The 10,263-nt window shown below is 46.5% G+C and overlaps 1 protein-coding gene across 1 annotated transcript in view; it reads left to right on the plus strand.

Annotated features, from left to right (window-relative positions):
* LOC112077913 (chromodomain-helicase-DNA-binding protein 4) overlaps nucleotides 1-9,784 on the plus strand; it is a 22,604-nt gene extending 12,820 nt beyond the window's left edge. The window contains exon 13 of the mRNA XM_024144315.2: nucleotides 9,540-9,784. Within this exon, the coding sequence (XP_024000083.2) occupies nucleotides 9,540-9,755 (216 nt within the window). The 3' untranslated portion in view covers nucleotides 9,756-9,784. The remainder of the gene's footprint in view (nucleotides 1-9,539) is intronic.
* Nucleotides 9,785-10,263: the final 479 nt, after the last annotated feature.

Consider the following 10,263-nt stretch of genomic DNA (forward strand, 5'->3'; position numbering starts at 1 on the left):
TTAATTTAACCTTTTATTTAAACCAGGTAGGCAAATTGAGAAACACGTTCTCATTTACAATTGCGACCTGGCCAAGATAAAGCAAAGCAGTTCGACACATACAACAACACATAGTTACACATGGAGTAAAACAAACATATAGTCAATAATACAGTGAAAAAAATAAGTCTATATAACAATGTGAGCAAGTGAGGTGAGATAAGGGAGGTGAAGGCAAACAAATATATGTATAAATAAATAAAAATATAAAAAGCCATGGAGGCGAAGTGAATACAAACACAGCAAGTAAATAAAAAACTAAAAACACTGGAATGGTTGGTTTGCAGTGGAAAGAAGCGCAAAGTAGAGACAGAAATAATGGGGTGCAAAGGAGCAAAATAAATAAATAAATACAGTAGGTAAAGAGGTAGTTGTTTGGGCTAAATTATAGATGGGCTATGTACAGGTGCAGTAATCTATGAGCTGCTCTGACAGCTGGTGCTTAAAGCTAGTGAGGGAGATAAGTGTTTCCAGTTTGAGATTTTTGTAGTTCGTTCCAGTCATTGCAGCAGAGAACTGGAAGGAGAGGCGTCCAAAGGAAGAATTGGTTTGGGGGTGACTAGAGAGATATACCTGCTGGAGCGCGTGCTACAGGTAGGTGCTGCTATGTGACCAGCGAGCTGAGATAAGGGGGACTTTACCTAGCAGGGTCTTGTAGATGACCTGGAACCAGTGGTTTGGCGACGAGTATGAAGCGAGGGCCAGCCAACGAGAGTGTACAGGTCGCAGTGGGTGGGTAGTATATGGGGCTTTGGTGACAAAACGGATGGCACTGTGTGATAGACTGCATCAATTATTGAGTAGGGTTTGGAGGCTATTTTGTAAATGACATCACCGAAGTCGAGGATTGGTAGGATGGTCAGTTTTACAAGGGTATGTTTGGCAGCATGAGTAAAGGATGCTTTGTTTGCGGAATAGGAAGCCAATTCTAGATTTGACTTTGGATTTGAATGTTTGATGTGGGTCTGGAAGGAGAGTTACAGTCTAACCAGAAACCTAGGTATTTGTAGTTGTCCACATATTTCTAAGTCAGAGCCGTCCAGAGTAGTGATGTTGGACAGGCGGGCAGGTGCAGGCAGCGATCGGTTGAAGAGCATGCATTTAGTTTACTTGTATTTAAGAGCAATTGGAGGCCACGGAAGGAGAGTTGTATGGCATTGAAGCTCGCCTGGAGGGTTGTTAACACAGTGTCAAAAGAAGCCAGAAGTATACAGAATAGTGTCGTCTGCGTAGAGGTGGATCAGAGAATCACCAGCAGCAAGAGCGACATCATTGATGTATACAGAGAAGAGAGTCGGTCCAAGAATTGAACCCTGTGGCACCCCCATAGAGACTGCCAGAGGCCCGGACAACAACCCTCCGATTTGACACAACTCGATCAGAGAAGTAGTTGGTGAACCAGGCGAGGCAATCATTAGAGAACCAAGGCTGTCGAGTCTGCCGATGAGGATGTGGTGATTGACAGAGTCAAAAGCCTTGGCCAGGTCAATGAATACGGCTGCACAGTATTGTTTCCTATCGATGGCGGTTAAGATATCGTTTATGACCTTGAGCGTGGCTGAGGTGCACCCATGACCAGCTCTGAAACCAGATTGCATAGCGGAGAAGGTATGGTGGGATTCGAAATGTCGGTAATCTGTTTGTTGACTTGGCTTTCGAAGACCTTAGAAAGGCAGGGTAGGATAGAATATAGGTCTGTAGCTGTTAGGGTCAAGAGTTGTCCCCCCCCTTGAAGAGGGGGATAACCGCAGTGCTTTCCAATCTTTGGAATCTCAGACGACACGAAAGAGAGGTTAAGAGGCTAGTAATAGGGGTGGCCACAATTTCAGCAGATAGTTTAAGAAAAAAAGGGTCCAGATTATCTAGCCCGGCTGATTTGTAAGGGTCCAGATTTTGCAGCTTCTTTAGAACATCAGCTGACTGTATTTGGGAGAAAGAGAAATGGGAAGGCTTGGGCGAGTAGCAGAGGGAGGGCAGTGCTGTTGTCCGGGGTAGGGGTAGCCAGGTGGAACGCATGGCCAGCCGTAGAAAAAATGCTTATTGAAATTCTCAATTATAGTGGATTTGTCGGTGTGTGACAGTGTTTCCTATCTTCAGAGCGGTTGGAAGCTGGGAGGAGGTGTTCTTATTCTCCATGGACTTTACGGTGTCCCAGAACTTTTTTGAATTTGTGTTGCAGGAAGCAAATTTCTGCTTGAAAAAGCTAGCCTTGGCTGTTCTAACTGCCTGTGTTATATTGGTTCTGGCTTCCCTGAAAAGTTGCATATCACGGGGGCTGTTCGATGCTAATGCAGAACGCCATAGGATGTTTTTCTGTTGGTTAAGGGCAGTCAGTCAGGAGAGAACCAAGGGCTATATCTGTTCCTGGTTCTAAATTTCTTGAATGGGGCATGCTTATTCAAGATGGTGAGGAAGGCATTTTTTAAAAATGTCCAGGCATCCTCTACTGACGAGATGAGATCAATATCCTTCCAGGATACCCCGGCCAGGTCGATTAGAAAGGCCTGCTCGCTCAAGTGTTTCAGGAGCGTTTGACAGTGATGAGTGGAGGTCTTTGACCGCTGACCCATTACGGATGCAGGCAATGAGGCAGTGATCGCTGAGATCTTGGTTGAAAACAAGCAGAGGTGTATTTGGAGGGCAAGTTTGTTAGGATGATATCTATGAGGGTACCCGTGTTTACGGAATTGGGTGGTACCTGGTAGGTTCATTGATAATTTGTGTGAGATTGAGGGCATCAAGCTTAGATTGTAGGGTGGCTGGGGTGTTGAGCAGTTTCAAATTTGGTCGCCAGCAGCACGAGCTCTGAAGATAGATGGGGGCAATCAGTTCACATATAGTGTCCAGAGCACAGCTGGGGGCAGAGGGTGGTCTATAGCAGGCGGCAACGGTGAGAGACTTGTTTTTAGAGAGGTGGATTTTTTAAAAGTAGAAGTTCAAATTGTTTGGGAACAGACCTGGATAGTAAAACAGAACTCTGCAGGCAATCTTTGCAGTAGATTGCAACACCGCCCCCTTGGCCGTTCTATCTGTCTGAAAATCTTGTAATTGGGATGAAAATGTCTGAATTTTTGGTGGTCTTTCTAAGCCAGGATTCAGACACGGCTAAAACATCCGGGTTGCAGAGTGTCTAAAGCAGTGAACAAAAAAAAACTTAGGGAGGAGGCTTCTAATGTTAACATGCATGAAGCCAAGGCTATTACGGTTACAGAAGTCATCAAAAGAGAGCGCCTGGGAATAGGAGTGGAGCTAGGAACTGCAGGGCCTGGATTCACCTCTACATCACCAGAGGAACAGAGGAGGAGTAGGATAAGGGTACGGCTAAAAGCTATGAGAATTGGTCGTCTAGAGCTACTAGAGCAGAGATAAAAGGAAGTTTCTGGGGCGATAAAATGCTTAAAGGAATAATGTACAGACAAAGGTATGGTAGATGTGAATACAGTGGAGGTAAACCTAGGTATTGAGTGATGATGAAGAGATATTGTCTCTAGAAACATCATTGAAACCAGGTGATGTCATCGCATATGTGGGTGGTGGAACTGAGAGGTTGGATATGGTATAGTGAGCAGGGCTAGAGTCTCTACAGTGAATAAGCAATAAGCCAATAAACACTAACCAGAACAACAATGGACAAGGCATATTTACATTAAGGAGAGGCATGCTTAATCGAGTGATCAATAAGGGTCCAGTGAGTAGAGGTTGGTTGGGGTCACGGCGATCCAGACAGTAGGCCGGGTAGAGGCTATCGGTAGCAAGATAGCATAGGATGGAGGTCTAATTGTAGATACCTCGTGCGTTTCCGTCGGTAGGTTAGTGGGGTTCCGTGTGGTAGAGGGGATCAATCCAAATTGGCAAAATAGATATAGTGGCCCAAGAAAAAAATAAAATAAATAATAATAATAATAATAATTGTCCGATATACTTATTCAGATAGCCTTTGGAACATCTACATTTAAAAAAGTATAATAAACCAATTTTATGTACACCATCACAATACATCCGTTATTTATTTTAGTCCGGTACCCGGATGTGAAGGTGACCGTAACCCCCAGCTTCTCCATAAAGGCTTTCCAGACCGCGACGTGAACTGGGGACCAAGGTCAGTAACGATGTAGTACTGGAATAGTGCCTCAGTGACCTGGAGAGCAGTAGGTAGACCAGAGAGAGGGATAAAATGGCAGGATTGAGAGAATCCGTCAACAACATCAATAATAGTGGTAAAACCATCAGAAAGGGGGAGATCAGTTACAAAGTCTATGGACAGATGTGAGCAAGGCCACTGAGGCACGGGAAGGGGAAGTAGTTTCCCTGCTGGAGCATGAGTTGACATATTGGGCGATGTCCTGCGCCAAGGTGGCCACCAGTACTTCTCAGAGATGGATTGGATTGTGCGGGTGATACCTGGGTGRCCAGCGGCAGAGGGATGTGTGTGCCCAGGTCAACAGTCGATCTCTCACCCCCATGGGGATGTAGATGCGTTCTGGAGAGCAGGTAGCAGGAGCGGGTCCCCTCTCCAGAGCCTGGCGGAGCCTGCTCTGCTGTGGAGTGGTGTGTGGCCTCTACCTCCATATGTTCAGGCTCTGCCTCAGGACAGCCAAAGGTGGGAGGCGAGTAGCGAGGTGGACACAGGCGCTCCCAAAGAAGGTTATCCAGACGGATGGTCATTGAGATGGGAGCGTCCAAGGATATGTTGTCATCCCGACATGCCAACTCCATCTGAACCTCCTCGCGCAGTCCACTACGGAATAGAGTGCGGAGCGCCAGCTCATTCCATCTACTGGAGGCTGCCACATTCTGAAAGGTGAGGGCGCACTCCGCAGTGGTCTGGGCACCTTGCTGGAGTTGGAACAGTTGCTCACCTCCCTCTCTGCCCCCTGGAGGTTGGTCGAAGACCACCCTGAACAGAGCCATGAACCTCTCATAGTAACCCAGCTCCTCCTCTCCTCTCTCCCAGGCGGCCGGAGCCCYCTCCAGAGCCCGTGCGGTCAGCAGGGGAGTGACCGTGGCAACCTTGGACATCTCGATGATGGGGTATCCCGTCTGATAGGCGAAATAGAGTGAGCACTGGAGTAGGAAGCCACTGCATTTCGATAAAGTTCCCGTCATACTTCTCCGGAAGGGATAGTCGGGCATTGCTGACCTGGGCGGACGGCTGGGGGACTGGCTCACTGTGATGATCCGTGGTAGGAGGCCCTCTGATAGGGGTCTGGAGAACCTCGCTGGTGGTGTCGAGGCAGTGGAGAACGCGGAGGACCTCCCTCATGGTCGTACCCAGTTGCGCCAGTTGGTCGTGGTGTTGGTGGAGTAGATGACCCTGTTCGTTGACCATCTGGAAGAAGGTTTTATCTTCTGCTGCGTCCGTATTGTGAGGTGGTATTCTGTAACGTATATGCCGGGAGTCAGGAAACCGGTGCAGYAGGTGAGTTTAATAATCACATTTTATTGGTCACATACACATGGTTAGCAGATGTTTATGCGAGTGTAGTGAAATGCTTGTGCTTTTCACACAGCCCAATGAAGTTCCTTGAGGGCCGTCGCGTTGTCTGCTTGAGGGGGTATATACACAGCTGATAACTGACTAGAATTCTCTTGGGAGATAATATGGCCGGCATTTGATTGTAAGGAATTCTAGGTCGGGTGAGCAGAAGGACTTGAGTTCCTGTATGTTGTTATGATTACACCATGAGTCGTAAGTCATGAGGCATACAGTCGTGGCCAAAAGGTTTGAGAATGACACAAATATTAATTTCCACGAAGTTTGCTGCTTCATTGTCTTTAGATATTTTTGTCAGATGTTAATATGGAATACGGAAGTATAATTACAAGCATTTCATAAGTGTCAAAGGTTTTTATTGACAATTACATGAAGTAATAAATACATGAAGAGTCAATATTTGCAGTGTTGACCCTTCTTTTTCAAGAACTCTGCAATCCGCCCTGGCATGCTGTCAATTAACTTCTGGGCCACATCCTGACTGATGGGAGCCCATTCTTGCGTTATAAATGCTTGGAGTTTGTCAGAATTTATGGGTTTTTGTTTGTCCACCCGCCGCTTGAGGATTGACCACAAGTTCTCAATAGGATTAAGGTCTGGGGAGTTTCCTGGCCATGGACCCTAAATATTGATGTTTTGTTCCCCGAGCCACTTAGTTATCACTTTTGCCTTATGGCAAGGTGCTCCATCATGCTGGAAAAGGCATTTTTTGTCACCAAACTGTTCCTGGATGGTTGGGAGAAGTTGCTCTCAGAGGATGTGTTGGTACCATTCTTTATTCATGGCTATGTTCTTAGGCAAAATTGTGAGTGAGCCCACTCCCTTGGCTGAGAAGCAACCCCACACATGAATGGTCTCAGGATGCTTTACTGTTGGCATGACACAGGACTGATGGTAGCGCTCACCTTGTCTTCTCCGGGCAAGCTTTTTTCCAGGTGCCCCAAACAATCGGAAAGGGGATTCATCAGAGAAAATGACTTTACCCCAGTCCTCAGCAGTCCAATCCCTGTACCTTTTGCAGAATATCAGTCTGTCCCTGATGTTTTTCCTGGAGAGAAGTGGCTTCTTTGCTGCCCTTCTTGACACCAGGCCATCCTCCAAAAGTCTTCGRCTCACTGTGRSTGCAGATGCACTCACACCTGCCTGCTGCCATTCCTGAGCAAGCTCTGTACTGGTGGTGCCCCGATCCCGCAGTTGAATCAACTTTAGGAGATGGTCCTGGCGCTTGCTGGACTTTCTTGGGCACCCTGAAGCCTTCTTCACAACAGTTAAACCGCTCTCCTTGAAGTTCTTGATGATCCGATAAATGGTTGATTTAGGTGCAATCTTACTGGCAGAAATAACCTTGCCTGTGAAGCCCTTTTTGTGCAAAGCAATGATGACGGCACGTGTTTCCTTGCAGATAACCATGGTTGAAAGAGGAAGAACAATGAGTCCAAGCACCACCCTCCTTTTGAAGCTTCCAGTCTGTTATTCGAACTCAATCAGCATGACAGAGTGATCTCCAGCCTTGTCCTTGTCAACACTCACACCTGTGTTAACAAGAGAATCACTGACATGATGTCAGCTGGTCCTTTTGTGGCAGGGCTGAAATGCAGTGGAAATGTTTTTGGGGGATTCAGTTCATTTGCATGGCAAAGAGGGACTTTGCAATTAATTGCAATTCATCTGATCACTCTTCATAACATTCTGGAGTATATGCAAATTGCCATCATACAAACTCAGGTAGCAGACTTTGTGAAAATTTATATTTGTGTCATTCTCAAAACTTTTGGCCACGACTGTACACCCCGCCCTTCTTCTTCCCAGAGAGGTGTTTATCTCTGTCGGCGCGATGCATGAAGAAGCCCGGTGGCTGAACCGACTCCGACAACGTATCCCGAGAGAGCCATATTTCCGTGAAACAGAGGATGTTACAGTCTTTGATGTCTCTCTGGAAGGCAATTTTGTCTACATTGTTGTCAAGAGACTGGACATTGGTGAGTAGTATACTCGGAAGTAGTGGGCGGTGTGCACGCCTACGGAGCCTGACCAGGAGGCCGCTCCGTATGCCTCTAATGTGGCGATGTTGTTTTGGGTCGGCTGCTGGGATTAGATCCACTGTCCCGGGTGGTGGTCCGAACAAAGGATCCGCTTCGGGAAAGTCGTATTCCTGGTCGTAATGTTGGTAAGTTGACGTCGCTCTTATATCCAATAGTTCTTCCCGGCTGTATGTAATAACACTTAAGATTTTCTGGGCTAACAATGTAAGAAATAATACAGAAAAAAACTAAATACTGCGTAGTTTCCTAGGACTCGAAGCAAGGCGACCATCTCTGTCAGCGCCATCTTCATGAAACGATACAAAAGAACAAACATGAGAAGCGTACTGAACACGAGAGATAACAATACCACCTAATGACTGATGACAACTGAGGGTGAAATAAAGGGGGCGTAATCAAGGAGAAAATGATGACCAGGTGTGTGTAATGATGGGGAACAGGTGTGCGTAATATAATAGCCAGTTCCGGTGGTTAGTAGACCGGCGACGTCGAGCGCTGGAGGGAACAGGTGTAGGTGTGACAATATGCTTAAGTCCCGTGCCATTATTTTATTTTACATGATTTTATAGTAATAAGAATATAATTGAAAATAGCTGAATAAAATAGAAAGGATATTTTTCCCATTGCGAGCATATGGGTGGCTATGTTGAGCATAAAAGTGATTACTTGAAACAGGTCCTATATGCTAGATTTAAGAGTTATTTGGCAACTTTAGTTGTGAGTGATACAAACCATAGAATGTCTTAGAAATCAGGCTGCTTGGGTTTTATAGCGGAACATGTGCTTAATATGAGCAGCTGAGAAAGAAATATAACAACACTTATTTCACTCAACTCGGCAGGTAGCCTAGTGGTTAGAGTGTTGGGTCAGTAACCGAAAGGTTGCTGGATCAAATCCCGAGCTGACAAGGTACAAATCTGTCGTTCTGCCCCTGAACAAGGCAGTTAACCCACTGTTCCCCGGTAGGCCGTCATTGTAAATATGAATTTGTTCTTAACTGACTTGCCTAGTTAAATAAAACATTTAAAAAGAAGAATAATGCAGTCCACACTCAAAGGCAATTACTCAAATGTATTATGCTAGACCCATTATGTACCAAAGACATCTTAAATCAGTTTTGTTCTATGTTTAATATGCAGTAGTAAATGTATTGTAAAGACACAATATCATTTTAATTCAGTTTTTTTTCAGCTTGGGGTAATAAGCCTATGCATAAACTCATGCGTTTGGTTGTTTTGAATTAGTCATCACCTGAGAAAGCGCTGTCCATTTTGTTATGTCATAGTGGTTAGAGGGACAGCAGAGCCCTGAGTACCTGGCCATTAGAACCTGGTGGAGGGACAATAGAGCCCTGAGTACCAGACCATTAGAACCTGATGGAGGGACAATAGAGCCCTGAGTACCTGGCCATTAGGACCTGATGGAGGGACAATAGAGCCCTGAGTACCAGACCATTAGGACCTGATGGAGGGACAATAGAGCCCTGAGTACCAGACCATTAGGACCTGATGGAGGGACAATAGAGCCCTGAGTACCAAGCCATTAGGAGCTGATGGAGAGACAATAGAGCTCTGAGTACCAGACCATTAGGAGCTGATGGTAGTTAGTAAGTTGGGTACTACCAAAGCATGTCCAGAGTGCATAAAAGGAGATTACCGTAACTCATTTAAGTCATTTAGCAGACGCTCTTATCCAGAGCGACTTACAAATTGGAAAGTTCATACATATTCATCCTGGTCCCCCCGTGGGGAATGAACCCACAACCCTGGCGTTGCAAGCGCCATGCTCTACCAACTGAGCCACACGGGACTCAACGGTCAAGTGGAATTTCACTGCCGTCATGACTGCTGGTGTGGCGGTAATACGGTCACCGCAACAGCCCTAGGCTCAATGTCTTCATCCTTATGTACTAAATAGAGAGTAGACTCATCTTTTACCCTCTTCACTCTTTTCCCTCCCTCCAGTTGGAGCTGAACTGCCAGGTGATGTTCCGTAACTACCAGAGGAAGACGGACATGGACGAGCCCCCGRTGGTGGACTTCGGAGGGGAGGGGGACGATGACAAGAGCACTAAGAGGAAGAACAAGGACCCCCTGTACGTCCACATGGAGGAGGAGTTCTACCGTTACGGAGTCAAGATGGAGTGGCTCATGATCCACCGCATCCTCAACCACAGGTAGCGCACACACAGGCACCTGGGATACACACGCTAACACCACACGCGGACACACACCTGGGATACACAGCCTAACACACACGCACACACCTGGGTACACACGCTAACACACACACGCACACACCTGGGATACACACGCTAACACGCATACACACCTGGGATACACACGCTAACACACACACACACACACACACACACACACACACACACACACCCTGAGAATACACACGCTAACACAACACACACCACCACCTGGGATACACACGCACAAACACACACACACACACACCTGGGATAACACACGCTAACACACACACCACACACACCTGGGATACACACGCTAAACACACCACACACACACCTGGGATACACACGCTAACACACACACAACACACACACACCTGGGATACACACGCTAACACACACACACACAACACACCTGGATACACACGCTAACACACAACACACCACACAACCTGGGATACACACGCTAAACACACACACACACACAC

Source organism: Salvelinus sp. IW2-2015, unplaced genomic scaffold, assembly GCF_002910315.2.
Source record: "Salvelinus sp. IW2-2015 unplaced genomic scaffold, ASM291031v2 Un_scaffold5042, whole genome shotgun sequence".
NCBI classification, from domain to species: Eukaryota; Metazoa; Chordata; class Actinopteri; order Salmoniformes; family Salmonidae; genus Salvelinus; species Salvelinus sp. IW2-2015.